General features: G+C 37.3%; 2 protein-coding genes across 2 annotated transcripts in view; one reads left to right on the top strand and one right to left on the bottom strand.

Moving 5' to 3' along the window:
• cfap54 (cilia and flagella associated protein 54) overlaps positions 1 to 3,312 on the top strand; it is a 28,727-nt gene extending 25,415 nt beyond the window's left edge. The window contains exons 61-69 of the mRNA XM_060889225.1: positions 108 to 179; positions 271 to 397; positions 596 to 748; positions 1,200 to 1,369; positions 1,592 to 1,696; positions 1,793 to 1,896; positions 2,518 to 2,683; positions 3,004 to 3,087; positions 3,187 to 3,312. Coding sequence (XP_060745208.1) covers positions 108 to 179; positions 271 to 397; positions 596 to 748; positions 1,200 to 1,369; positions 1,592 to 1,696; positions 1,793 to 1,896; positions 2,518 to 2,683; positions 3,004 to 3,087; positions 3,187 to 3,306 — 1,101 coding nt within the window. The 3' untranslated portion in view covers positions 3,307 to 3,312. The remainder of the gene's footprint in view (positions 1 to 107; positions 180 to 270; positions 398 to 595; positions 749 to 1,199; positions 1,370 to 1,591; positions 1,697 to 1,792; positions 1,897 to 2,517; positions 2,684 to 3,003; positions 3,088 to 3,186) is intronic.
• Positions 3,313 to 4,364: 1,052 nt separating this feature from the next.
• On the bottom strand, positions 4,365 to 14,116 carry rint1 (RAD50 interactor 1). The gene is made up of 13 exons (XM_060889977.1): positions 13,854 to 14,116; positions 11,062 to 11,303; positions 10,740 to 10,913; positions 9,149 to 9,289; positions 8,598 to 8,754; positions 8,020 to 8,130; positions 7,720 to 7,945; positions 7,482 to 7,619; positions 6,723 to 6,922; positions 6,422 to 6,639; positions 5,849 to 6,029; positions 5,101 to 5,219; positions 4,365 to 4,880 (listed from the first exon to the last, which is right to left on the bottom strand). Exons 1-13 carry the CDS (start codon positions 14,082 to 14,084, stop codon positions 4,661 to 4,663), a joined length of 2,358 nt encoding a protein of 785 aa, XP_060745960.1. The 5' UTR covers positions 14,085 to 14,116; the 3' UTR covers positions 4,365 to 4,660.
• Positions 14,117 to 14,636: the final 520 nt, after the last annotated feature.

Here is a 14,636-nt window from a genome sequence, read left to right as displayed (position 1 = left end):
TGATGATTGAAGTGTCTTTGCATTTGGCCTTTAAATTTGTGACCTTAATGTAAGAAATGCACTATATAATTTAAAGTATTGCAACTATGTATGTTTACTGTCCTTAGTGCTCAGACTGCATTACTGTGGCGCAGAGTCACTTACTTCTTTTCTGGGTTTGTCTGAGAGCTGCTGCAAAGGTGAGTCACAGATTAACATGTAACTGACTTTGTTGTAATGACACTGTGTCCCATTTAACATTTAAGCCTATAATTGTGGTGTGTTTTATAGACAGTGGAAGTGCTCACAAACCATGGGCAGTTGTGTGGCATCACTACAGAGACAGAAGGTCCACTTCCTCTTAGATCTCTCAAAGCTCTTGCTGATTTTGTCTCCAATGATCTACTCAGTCCTTGTGGTAAGTGCTTATGTTCATTCAACCATATAGTATTCTCTTTATGTGAGAGAAAACAGCCGTTGTATGAGTCTGGATAGGCTGTTCATTTGTTTATTTAGAGAAAAAGACAAAAGTTCTGAAAAAATAAGAATTTTTTAATGGTCTTTGCTCAATTTGAAATCTTCTTACCTGTATATGTATATGGTGGTTGTGCTTCAGGTGGGATGCAGGAGCCCACGGTAGTTCAGCCCAGTTCTGATCCAGACATAGACAATGGGCTGAAAGTCAAGAAATGTTCTGAGATCAACTGGGAGCATCTCATCCGCTACTATACACACCTACTCAATCTGAGGCACATCTCCAGACAACCAAGTACAGTAAAGCAGTTCACATGTCCCAACCTTATGTCTTATGGTTTCTGAGTGTCTACTGTAACATCACTTTGAACGGATTATTGTGACCCAGCATTGAGATATTTATTTTGTTTTTCACCAAAACAAAACCTATACATTTGGGAGTTTTTGATTGTAGGCTATTGATGAACATCTCATTTTTAAAGTTGGTAAACAAACAAATAAATAGATTTTTACTATTTTAATTTCTATTATTGTAAAAATGATCACCATGGTCAGGTATATGTAACCAATTCAGTTTACTGCCCAACTATTATATACACAGATTTCAGCATCGTCCTTATTTGCTTTTAAGTCTTAAAGGGTGTTCATTTTACCCCAAAAATAGTTTCATAATAATTCAGTACAGGTATTCAGAATTAAGTTGTGTTGGAGCATTATGCTATATTGTGTGTATGTTTTTTTTACAGTGGCAAAGCAGTGTGTAGAGGAGTTTATGTCTCCAGCTGCTGATTCAAATTTAACTCTCAAACTCACTCAGTTACACACCTTCTTCAGTGATCACTTAGCAAATTACAAAGAGCAGTGTGTTATACCTGATCCTCCATCTGTCCTCATACTGGAGCCTCAGACTATACAGGTACACACAAACACTAATGTATGAAATCTAGGGAGCTTTTTATTGTTGGTTATTTTATGGCTATGTATTTCATCAGTTCTATGCTGACAATGCAGGAACACAACAACATAATGTCACATCACACCATTTCCTGTAGTTAATCAAATGACACCCATGGTAACAGTGGGTAGAATCATACACTGACAATATAAACTAAATCTAACCTATGTTTGTTCTCCCTAGCAGACGATGTCAGACCTGTATCCATGGGCCACACTGAACACACACCAGCTCTGCATTCAGTGGCATCGACCCACGCTCGCAAGCAATGGACTATCACCCAAAACGGTAAACATATAATATATAAGATTCATTCATAATGCATAACATAGGGATTATGGAAAACAGCGTAGAGAAATTCTGACTCATGCTCCTTGTCTATAGATAATGCTGGTCTTTGGACTAAATAAAGCACCATCTGACACACAGCCCAACATCCCGGCTGCTGCTGACATAGAGGCTGGATACAGACTTATCTCTACAGACAGGTGAGTTTACAGTACCCTCCAAATGTACTAGAACATCAAGGCCAATTCTTTTGTATTTATATTTTGTGTCTTTTATACACTGAAGAAATTTGGGTTTGAGATCAAAAGAGGAATATGACATGATAGATTATTTTTTTATTTTTTTAGTACTGATTTATACTAATCAATATACTTATAACAATATTTAATATAAGAAATTTTATTTTACTTATTTTAATTTTAATATAAACTGCACATTAATAATTATTTAAGAAGAATGTCAGCACTTCACTGTGTGTGTAATGGGGTGTGTAATGGTTGAGTCCATATTGGCCAGGAGTTTCAGGAGTTTCCATTTTCTATTAGTATTATGCATCATCCATCAGCGCCAGTTATTTAAAACTCTAGTTTTTCCATCATATTCAAAATAGAATTACTTTTATCTGTATGGAGAAACAACATTAACCAGTTAACTCCCCTTACCACTGAGTTAAAGGCTGTTAACTGTTTCACTTTCAAATCATGGATGAATAAGAAAAAATGTTATACCTTATATTTTGAAATAATTTTTACATTTAAAACTGTCCCTTCCAAGCTTTGCGTATATTGTACTGCGTACATTCTCATTACCTATACTTGCAGTTTGAAAGCTCTACATGCTCAGCTGATCTCGTTGTGTGTGGAGACTGAGGTGGATGTGAGTGTGTCAGGCTCTTCAACCAGCTTGACCACCTCTGTCAGCTGCATACAGGAGAGTGAACATGACAGCGAGACGTCTGTTAAAGCCAGCACCATCTCACAGCAAACGGTGAATAAAATCATTCCAGCTATGTTCTTAATAAGCACATTTACCAGACCATTCTACTTATTCAATTAGAAGCCATGGTTTGTAGTGGTTTTGAAGACTCGGATCATTTAACTGAACGAGCGGTATCAAATCTAAATAATTCTGCACACAGATCATTGTGGAAAAGATTTAAGGAACCTGGGTTAAACAGTTACAGACCTACCAACCCCAACGAGAAATAATGAGTAGTTTCTGAAGGGGGGGTTTGAATAAAAAAGTCATATTTTCGATATATTCCTTTCACAAGTCAGTAACATGCTTGTGGCTGTTTCTGTTATCAGATGCTGGTAAAGAAAACCATGCATGTGTGTACTGAGATAAGAAATCTGCTGATGCCTGATTTAAAAACAAATCCCATCACAAAGGTAGGCAGCGTCTAGATCTTCTGCATACCTCCAGAGAACCTCACGCATTATTAGAGTCAGCTGAGTGTGCATCTGCTCTGTTTCATTGTTGTGTTTCAGGTACCCTTTGAGCCAAGTGTTCAGATCTTGTGTGACCTGGAACGCTGCTTTAACCCTGCCTCAGGAGCCACTTTGGAGGACAGAGCACTATGTGACTGGCTCTTTTCTCTTCTCATCTGACACTACGACTACCCAGAGACTCCAAAGAGGAATTTAAACGTAAAGGAATACTCTAGTCTGAAACTATTCTCTTTTGGATCAGTAGCATGTGTGTGACTATCATTGTTTTTTTTACTCTTACTTTTTTGTATTTATTATACATTATACATTACACATACATTATACGTATATTACACATTACATACGTAATGCAGGCAACTATTATGGCGGAACCTGCTGGGGCAGCTGGCCGGGGGGATATTTTTATCAGTAAATGAACTCAATGAGTAATACTATTTTAATACAAATGTTTTTGTAGTACTGTAAGGTTTAGCTCAGTTTCACGCGGAAGACGACGCTCAACACCTAGAAACCGAGGCAGAGGTAACGGCAAGTATCCACCATGTCAACGTTTCAATCGCTTTCTGCTAATGTCAGACATGTGCACTGAACACTCTCTCTGCTGCATATTGAGAAGACACACCCCTTTCTGCTCATTGGCTACACGTTTGTTTTGTTAGTCGGCCCGACTGTTTTCTGAAGCATTTCTCAAACATCATGCACCCCACCTTTAAATACAGATTCATAGATCTATGTTTATTTTTCTTTATTTATCCTTCTAATTGCACCTACATTTTTTATTTCATTTTTTATTGTATTTTTTCATAAAACATTTCACTACGTCATACAGTGTATGTTTATGTATGCGACAAATAAAATTTCAATTTGATTTATGCTGAAAAAAGGAAACCTGGTTTGCTTAAAACTCATCTAATAAAAGTTATGAGTAAAGAGTTTTTCTCTGTTCACACTTTTTTCAGTGCAGGGAAACAAATATGTATTTAGAATATAGTTATAAAATCCTGTGATGGGTTGGCACTCCGTCCAGGGTGTATCCTGCCTTGATGCCCGATGACGCCTGAGATAGGCACAGGCTCCCCGTGACCCGAGAATAGTTCGGATAAGCGGTAGAAAATGAATGAGTGAATCTGGATTATAATTCATCTATATAGTTAAAAAATCTGGATTATTGCTTTATAATTTATAAGAGATTTAATGCCAAATAAATAGAAAATGAGTCACATCCACTGTGAATTTATTAGAGTTTCAAATGCAGATTCATTACATAGCTATACAAATTACAGATTAATAGGATCGCTTAAAACAGCAATCTCAACATATTCAGACCTTCTAATATTTAGACTGGGTATAAAGATACATCAGGGTTGAGAATTTTGTCATTGCTACCCCATTTATATTAGAAGCGCTTCATTTCTTTAGATCAGATTTAGCAAGCATGTAAGACTGTTGTTTGCCCAGCTGTGTGTTTCTATGTTGAAGGGCCAGTGATGTTGATTTAGTCAGAATTCATCCCTCAGTGGTTGAGCCAGGCAGATCGCAGATTCAGGAGGATCTGCGCATCTTTTGGGGCCAGTTTATACACCCCCAACTCATTCAGCGCTGACTCAGGTGTGGGTTGCTGGTGTCTCAGGGAGTCCTCTCCCTCTCCTGGTTCCTCCTCCTGCTTCAGCACGTCACACAGCAACAGAGCCGGTCCGACCTTTAGATTCAGGATAATGCAGGCCTCTTTCACACTGGCACATAGATAGACAGGGAATTGGGTTAGTTGCAGAGCCTTCAGTAATAGCACTAGGTTTGTGTACTTTAATACAAACTCAAATGGACTATTGATTACTGATGCTTTAAACAAAATTAAATCATTTTCTTCTTTGCCTGATTTATAAAGGCACTGGGCTAATTCCTTTTCTTTCAAGTGAGTGTGAATCTCTCTGTAATTTTTTCTACCAAACTTACTGTTTAAAGAAATTCTCAGGTCTTTTGCAGTAGTGCCCAAACAATGGAAACAAGTTTCTGGTCATGTCAAACTGGAGCTGTGCAGCACCACCTTCATTAAAGTGGTTGTACAGGATCACCTGTGAACACAGAAACAAGAAGTACATCCATTAATACGTTGGCTTAAACAAACATGAGATTTACACAATTCCTCGAACTCTAAATCCTAAGACATGGCGAGTTTTCTTTAGTTCAGCTATTAGGTTGATCTCGCAGAGGTGCCAGCATTATTAACAGATTAAAAACAGAAGATAGAAAGTCAATATTATGCAAGAGAACAAAATAGCTAATTCTTTTCTTTCCTTTTAAGATCTCTACAACAGGCAGCTATCCATTTTATAGGGAAAGAAAGTACAGAGGTCAAAGCCTCAGCCTATATACTCATGATTTCCAGAGAAATCTCTACCAGACAAAAATGTGTGCTCTTTTTCTCCTTCAGAAAACTCTTATTTTCTTATGTATAAATCTAGCAAAAGGGCAAAAATAAATACATAGATTTTGCCACCTCTGATGTTTCTAAGAAATATGGTAAGCTTATAGCTGCAACTTCAACAAACTACATGACCATACCACACACACACATATTCCCTGAACAAAATCAAGTTTTACATTTGAATTTTTACATTTGGGATAATCAGGTCTGCCATGTATTATTTTTAAAAAAAGACATGTTAATATAAATGCCAAGATATTGCAAAGTGAGACTGACATCCTGATAGAGGAAGAGGTCAAGCCTCTCTGCCAGGCCCTGCCAGAACATCTGGAACAGAGGCAGGCACAGCAGCTGCTGCAGCTGGAGCAGGTGATCCCTTAGGCACAGCAGCATGGGACACGCAGAGCTGGACAATGACATGATAGTCTGGTCACATTGTGACGGCAAAGAGATCCACCTGAAATACACACGTTACATTTTGAGACATCTACACAGAGACTTGGCAGTTGTTTGTTTTCAGTGTTTTCTGGCCACCACAGATGGCCACTTTTATACAAACAAAAGACAGTGACAATAAAACAGAATCAGCAACATGAAAGAGTTAAAATGAAAATGAACTGATCCAGAATTAATGCATCAATATATATATTTAATATGTTTATATCATAACTACAATATTAGAAATACCTTTTGGAGCAAACTTGGGAATTACACAGTGCAAACATTATTTTACTAGTCACTACATACGACATGGTTTTCAATTATTATTTATTACATCATTACAGTTATTCATATTTTGGCAAAGTCCCCCATGCTCATACATACATACAGCTGTTTGCTGTACAGTACCTGTCCCTGCAGTAAGGCTGAGCTTTTTCCTTCACATCTCTCATAACTGCATCCAGCAGACGGCCCAACATGTCTCCTTTCAGTCTTTCAAGTAGTGAGAGCAGTTCTTCAAACAGGGAGCCCTCCAGGGAGGCCAGACGTCCACTCTCTGTAGCTCCGAGAGGCCCCAACACCTCATCCCCGACTGACACGGCTACCTGCTGCAACTGCAGGAAGAACTGAGAAAACGAGAGCGATGGAGAGACATATTAATTTCCTAATTCCATTACTTGGAAAAAAAATGGGCATGAAGAACACTAACCACATTGTCACTCCAGTCACTGAGAACTGTAGATATGTAGTTGGCAGAATTCAGGATGGCACAATAACGAGTGCCCAGTGGCTGCCGGGACTCTTCCTTCATCACTTGAGTGAGACGGATGCGGAAATCATCCACCAGCTCTCTTTGTAGAGCCAGGAAACTGAGCTGAGCTCGAGGGCATGGCAGGGAGCGATATCGATCTGAAACAGACAAATGTGTTGGAGCTGGGTAGGAGCATACGGATTCTGATATGACAAGCTGGTTTGGATTTAATGTATTTTCTTAAACAATCCACTAATATATCATATAAAAATGAAAAAGAATTTGGTGTGTATGAAAACCTAATGGTAAAACATCCTCAGATGATGACATGTATAATGACATTCTGAACATAGTTACTGAAGATGAAAGAATGAATGAACAAATTAATGTTATTATTATTGTTATTTTGTGTTACTGTACAAGGCAAGATGAAGTTCATTTATATACCATTTCATAAACAAAGGTAATTTACATAGAGGTATGCACAACATAAAAGAGAGTTAATAAACAGCATGAGGAAAACACCATACACTCTTAGAAAATTGCTCTAAGTAGCACACAGCTTTCTTTAGCTTTGTTCCTATAGGGACATACCTGACGCCTAATCAAAGGCACACTAACGGGTGTTTTATACTCTACATTGATAAAACATCAGAAAACCAGAATTAATTCTTTTACCTTAACACAATAATGTTAATATAAATAAATAGCTTGTACCTGTGATGACCAGAAGTAAAGTCATAAAAGTCTCTGCACAGTCTGGTGCTTTCAGCTCATCCATATCGGAGATGTCTTTGTATTGAGAGCTCCAGGCCCCCTCTGCAGACAACATGGCATCCACCTTCTCCAGTGCCACTAAATATCAACACAAACAGGTTTATTTTATTTAAACTACAATTACAGTGCTCCGGTAAACTCCAGTACGTGTCTTCAGTTACACTTTCAGAGGTCTCACTCTTTCTCTCCACACTGAGCCACTTCTGAAAGACGTTCTCCTCCAGCAGTATGTGCAGGGCTCCAGGGTACTTGCTGGGGTAGGAGTGTGTAGAGCGCAGCTCCTTCTCAAACTGCAGCACCTCATCCACCAGGTGGCAGAAGAGAGCATCGTCATAGAGTAGCCGTTGGGCATCCTGAGCCAGTTTGTCAAGCACCAGAGTAAGGAGCCCTCTGCACAGCTCTACCTAATGAACACAGGAAGGACTACACATGTATCTGACCCATGCTGTGGGTGAAACATATATTTAACTTGTCTTACCTTTGCATTGACTTTGGCACTTCCACGGTCAAAAATGGGCTGAATCTTCTCCTCCATGAAGCTGGAATTGTGGCCCATCCACATGAGGACCTGAGTCAGATACCACTCTGGCTGTATGTGGATTATACGACTACAGTTAGCATTTCATAATGTTTGTTTTTCAGAGCTATAGTAGATGGTTAATAGCAGATGACATATGGTGACTGCTAAAAAAAAAAAATATTAAGCTTTAAAAAAGCTGTATCTTTAATCAAATCCCTGATGTACAACTTACAACTGTTAAAAACTATATCCTATTACAAACGTGAATTAGAACTTTGGTCCTTTTTTGCTCTGTGTTATGTTTAAATAACCAAATTCTGATATACTTTTCTATAACTTCATGACTGACTAGTTAGCTTAGCACAGTTTGCAGTTATATTTGCTTTAATAATTCATATATCATATGTAATCTATTCAAGGCCCCAAAGCTCTTTTGTGACATAAACTGATATTATTTGAACATTACATTTTTTAGAAAAAATTCAGTTTTACATGATAATACTCTATATGGTTTTTAATTGATTACTTGTTCCGACCTTGCTTAGCGAGTTGGTCTGCCGGTTCCCAGTGAAGTGATACCTGAACCTCTTACTGAGAGGCTGCAGCATGATCTGAACAGGAAGTGAGAGCGGTGGGGCCTGAGGCTGGCCGGGGCGGATGGGCACCTCCTTCGTCTCTGATATTAGGTCATCGCTTTGATGGGTTAAAGGCAAACTAGTTTTATGTTCATTTTACAATTACTTATAAATCTTTTAATTTCCATGAGACAAACATTGAACTTATGCATTACTGAAAAGTGTTAAATTGACTAGGACAGTGAGCAAATTATTACATTATATATTTATATATATATATATATTTTTATATATATATATATATATATATATATATATATATATATATATATATATATATATATATACATACACACACACACACACACACACACACACACACACACACACACACACACATATATATATACATACATATATGTATATATATATATATATATATATATATATATATATATACATAATTGGAGTAGATGTGTTGAATAAGTGTGTGTGTGTAGCACAGAGGATACGACGTCTGCAGGGAGATGAGCTGAGAAACGAGCAGTTCCAATTGGCTGCTGAGCTCCTGAGCGTTGGGCAGCGGAGAGAGAGACTGTGTCGGAGGAGACACTATTGGCCAGTGCAGCTGCGTCAGCACCTCCTCAAAATCACTGAAATTAAGGGAAACAGAGTGCTAGGACATCCAGTGCAAAAACAAAAACAAAAACAAAAACAGACCCACACAACAGGTCTTAGTGTTCTAGTTATGGTTCTACAGTCACAGTGACTCAAGTAAAACTGTCTGCACCCTCATGAAAAAACAACACTGTTACATTCAACAGTTAAGCTCTTTGTTTCACTGGTTCATATTAGCTACAACAAAATTCTAACCAAAAAATTCCATTTGCAATGTTTTTAAATTGTATCAGCATTATCAACTAGACAAAACCACGCTGTGATAAAATTAAAAAGATTCCAGTTTTGTACTTGCTAAAAAAAAACATGAATGAACTTGAACAGATCATTGTTTGACCTGGTACATATTAAAAAAATCAAGTAAATCTCATCACTTGTGCAGGCTGAGTTATAGTTAAAATAATATACTAATACACAGCATTCAGTTTGCTAAAAAAAGTGCATTAAATAGGCTAGGAAAATGATATGGTACTGTACATGATCCTTGTCTAATAAATGTAGCACATCATGTTTGTGCCCCAAACAAAAAAATATGCAAATTTTCGACTTGCCTTTTTTCATTTTTCGTTCACAGTATTTCCTTATTAACTGAAACTGTACTGTTCTGAGCACAACATACACAAGCACATCACCTGTATGGACTGCACAGACCAACACCAAACACACACTTCCAATATACATCCATCAACCTGTTTACATGCTCTTTACATCCATCAACCTGTTTACATGCTCTTTACATCCATCAACCTGTTTACATGCTTTTTACATCCATCAACCTGTTTACATGCTGTTTTTGCACACTTCTTTGCTCTTTGCACATACTGACTAACATTTCAGTCGTTTGCTGTTTGCACAATTCTTTACATTATCTCAGGGACCTGCTGCTATGAAACTGTGTTCATTATAGTATTACTGCATGCAATATTGTTGAACATACAGTATTTACACTGGTCGGCGCTGTTTGTGTTTGGTGTCTTTTGTGTATTGTCTTATTTGTCTTTTGTCCCGCACTGTCTTGTCTGTCTTGTTTGTCTTGTCCTGCACTGTTTGCACCAGGTTGCACAGTTGCACTTTATGTGTCTAGGACTAACTTACTAAGTCCTTAGCTATGTCTTTGTTTTATGTAGCACCAGAATCCTGGAGAAACGTTGTCTCATTTCACTGTGTACTGTAACAGCTATATGTGGTTGAAATGACAATAAAAGCTTCTTGACGTGACTTGAGTATGTGAATATATTTTGCGCCATAACCAACCAGCAACAATATCATATCAGTTCAGCTGGAACCTTAAATAAAAGCTTTTTTCAAATATCATTGTGCCAAAATTTCCAATGGAGAGAAAAAACAATAGTAGATTTTTGAATAGTTGTTCTGATTTAAAAATATAGTGAATGTATATCATGATATTCTGAAAATGATTAATACCTTGAGAGCTTGTCTTTTAGGATCTTATGCCAGAAGTGCAATGTTTCTCTGAGGAATGCTTGGAGGTGGGTGCAGCCTGAATCTTTAAGACTCATGTCCAGAGTGGCCATGTTGCCTACTTCACCAATTGCCTCCCAGACACTGTTAGTCATCAGGAATTGCTGAATGCTGTCACTGTTTGCGCACAAATAAAAATCATTAAAGATCACATCACTGTGCAGTGTACAGCTTAGTTTGTGATGCAGCAGAAAAGTACATTTGAATGCATGTATACATAGAAACAGCATTGCATGTGTAGACCTACAGCTAATATATTTCTTACCTGAGCTCTTCAATCCTGGACAAGCACTGGAGGTATTTCATGTGTCTTTCCAGTGTGTCTAGCTCTCCAAGAGTTTGTCCGAGGCTGTCAGCCCAGCTCTGTGCTCCCTGGAGATGCTGCTGCAGCGTGTTGGACAGGACTCTCTCTCTCTGAAGTAAAGTCTCCAGTTTGGACCAGGACTCCTCCGCATCAGCAAGTGCAGCTGATACACGCAAAGGTACTGAGCTTGATACAGTCTCCACCTGAAACAAAATTAAACATGCATTATTTCATTTTATCTCTTTGTTTTTTAAAAAAATATATAAATGGAAAAAAAAAAAATGTGTCAAGTCTGACCTAATACTGTTGTACCATTTCAGTCCACTATCCTAATACCTTACAAGATGGTACAGTTATTCTCATTACATACCACACAGTGCTGGCTTATTGTACTTCTCTGGACTGTAATTAATTATTGTATCCTAAATCTTATCGTTTACTGGTTTAACTGTATCCTACAGGCTAAAGAAAACAGCGGAACACCTGACAGTGTAAAGAAGAAAATTAACAATTCTACAGTCTCATTCCCTACATAAACGTATAGAACAATGATGGCAAAATACTATTTTAGATTCTTTTTCTTTAAACATCTGGCAGTGTGGTGGCGTGGCCACACGTCTCCCTTATTCGATCCTGATCTTGGGTTACTGATTGTTCACTGGTTTGCACATTCTCCACATGGCCCTAGGTGTGAACGGGTATGTAAATGGTGTGTACATGTGTGCTGCAATGGACTGCCATCCCAGCCATGGTGTATTCCCTCACACCCAGTTTTCTGGCGTTAGGCTTCAGATGTACTGTTACCCTAATCAGGATCAAACAGTTACTGAGAACGAACGAAGAGATTAATACACAAATTATTACATATAATTGTACTTATTGTGATTGTTATATGCCTTGTATTCAAATGAACACAGTGAGAAATTGTTAATTAATAATCAGGACAGATCACTGCAGCTCTTCTAAACAGTCTCAACGCAAATATTTTACGACGACAAACTGCTCTGTATATAACACTATTTGCACCAGGTTGCACTTTATGTATCGACTACAAACTTACTAAGTCCTTATCTCTGTCTTTGATTTATGTAGCACCATAATCCTGGAGAAACATTGTCTCATTTCACTGTGTACTGCAACAGCTATATATGGTTGAAATATATATATATATGTCACATATATATATATATATATATATATATATATATATATATATATATATATATATATATATATATATATATATACACACATATATATATAGACAGCTTTTTACAACTGTCCGGTATTCATGCATAAAAGGAAAAAGGAATGCAATTTGGGTTAATAAATAAATAAATAAATAAATAAATAGATAAATAAAAAAAAAAATAAAATAATAATAATAATGATAAAACGAGAAAAGGAGGTAGATAAATAAAAAGGAGGTAGATAAATAAAGTATAAACTATATAAAAACTATATAAAATATGAAAATATTAAAATAAGTGAGGGGGGGCACGGTGGCTTAGTGGTTAGCACGTTCGCCTCACACCTCCAGGGTCGGGGTTCGATTCCCGCCTCCACCTTGTGTGTGTGGAGTTTGCATGTTCTCCCCGTGCCTCGGGGGTTTCCTCCGGGTACTCCGGTTTCCTCCCTCAGTCCAAAGACATGCATGGTAGGTTGATTGGCATCTCTGGAAAATTGTCCCTAGTGTGTGATTGCGTGAGTGAATGAGAGTGTGTGTGTGCCCTGCGATGGGTTGGCACTCCGTCCAGGGTGTATCCTGCCTTGATGCCCGATGATGCCTGAGATAGGCACAGGCTCCCCGTGACCCGAGGTAGTTCGGATAAGCGGTAGAAGATGAATGAATGAATGAATAAAATAAGTGAGCAATATAGTGTATATACATAAATGCGTTTTATGATTGTCCTTAAAGTGTCCATGTGCAGTATGGTGTGTATAAAGTGGCACTGTGCTGTGCAAGTCCAGAGTTAAAGTGACAGTCCAGATTCTTGTATAGTCTGTATTATCTTGTATAGTATAGTATAATGTTATTTATGTCTGTATTATCTTGTCTTGTATAGTATAGTGTTATTTATGTCTGTATTATCTTGTCTTGTATAATATAGTGTTATTTATGTCTGTATTATCTTGTCTTGTATAGTATAGTGTTATTTATGTCTGTATTATCTTGTCTTCTATAGTACAGTGTTAAGTCTGTATTATCTTGTCTTGTATAGTATAGTGTTATTTATGTCTGTATTATCTTGTCTTGTATAGTATAATGCTATTTATGTCTGTATTATCTTGTCTTCTATAGTACAGTGTTAAGTCTGTATTATCTTGTCTTGTATAGTATAGTGTTATTTATGTCTGTATTATCTTGTCTTGTATAGTATAGTGTTATTTATGTCTGTATTATCTTGTCTTGTATAGTATAGTGTTATTTATGTCTGTATTATCTTGTCTTGTATAGTATAATGTTATTTATGTCTGTATTATCTTGTCTTGTATAGTATAATGTTATTTATGTCTGTACTTTTGAGAGTCACAAACAGCTGGAAACAAATTCCTTGTGTGTGTCAACAAACTTGGCCAATAAACCTGATTCTGATTCTGAAATGACAATAAAAGCTTACTGACTTGACTAACAGTGTGGTGGAATATGGTGTAATGAAGCTTTTTATTTATTTATTTATTTTAAATGAAAAATCCAAAACACCTACACAACGTTTAAGTCATAAGTGTGTTAGGAGACCCGCATGTCTTACCTGCTCCTCTAACACTTTGTTCTCTGCTGTCAGTTTCTCAAGAAGCCCTTTGACTTTTCTCAGTGATTTTAGATCCCCACCAATTTCTCTCTCCACCACTTCACCCACATAATCCGTCCAGATTCCGTCATATGATGCATGTTTAGTATCAGAATAACTCTCATTTAATAACCCGGGCATACAAACATCAGTGTTATTAATATTATTGTGATCTTTTGCGGGCGCCGCCATCTTGCCCACGCTTAACGTACCACGTCATCAGCTGACACTGAGTACGCGCACGCACTCTGTCGGTCACGAGGCTGTAGTGCAGTACTGCTAGAATTAAACGTGCACTACAGTAAAAAAATATTTCTACAGCCAACTTGACAAAAGTCTAAGTATTTTATTAAAAAACTTATTACATTCAAATTGGAGGTCAAATTGATAGCAGTTAGCTGGTCAATCTGGCTTCCTATAATTAGATCAATTTAACCAATTTAACCATTAATTTTGAGCTATTTTCTTTCAACTTGTTCAATGGGAGGAGGTAATGTTGCATGAACAACACTAGCTCTCTTTTGAGCTCCCTAAACTATGCTGGTAGACAGATTACCTAGTATAAAGGTGATAAAGTGATTGATTCATGTGCCATTCTGGGTTTATTCCCACTTCAGACCCATTATTCTTGTTCCAAATTTACTGCAAAGCAAGTACTATAGATGAATAAATAAATTCAGAATTTTTTACATTTACCAGCTTGATCTATTTGCTTGACCAGCTCCTCTTTTGTTTTGGTAGCTG

The sequence above is a fragment of the Tachysurus vachellii genome, chromosome 16, assembly GCF_030014155.1.
Source record: "Tachysurus vachellii isolate PV-2020 chromosome 16, HZAU_Pvac_v1, whole genome shotgun sequence".
Classification (NCBI taxonomy): domain Eukaryota; kingdom Metazoa; phylum Chordata; class Actinopteri; order Siluriformes; family Bagridae; genus Tachysurus; species Tachysurus vachellii.
This window is presented reverse-complemented; position numbering and strand designations above follow the sequence as displayed.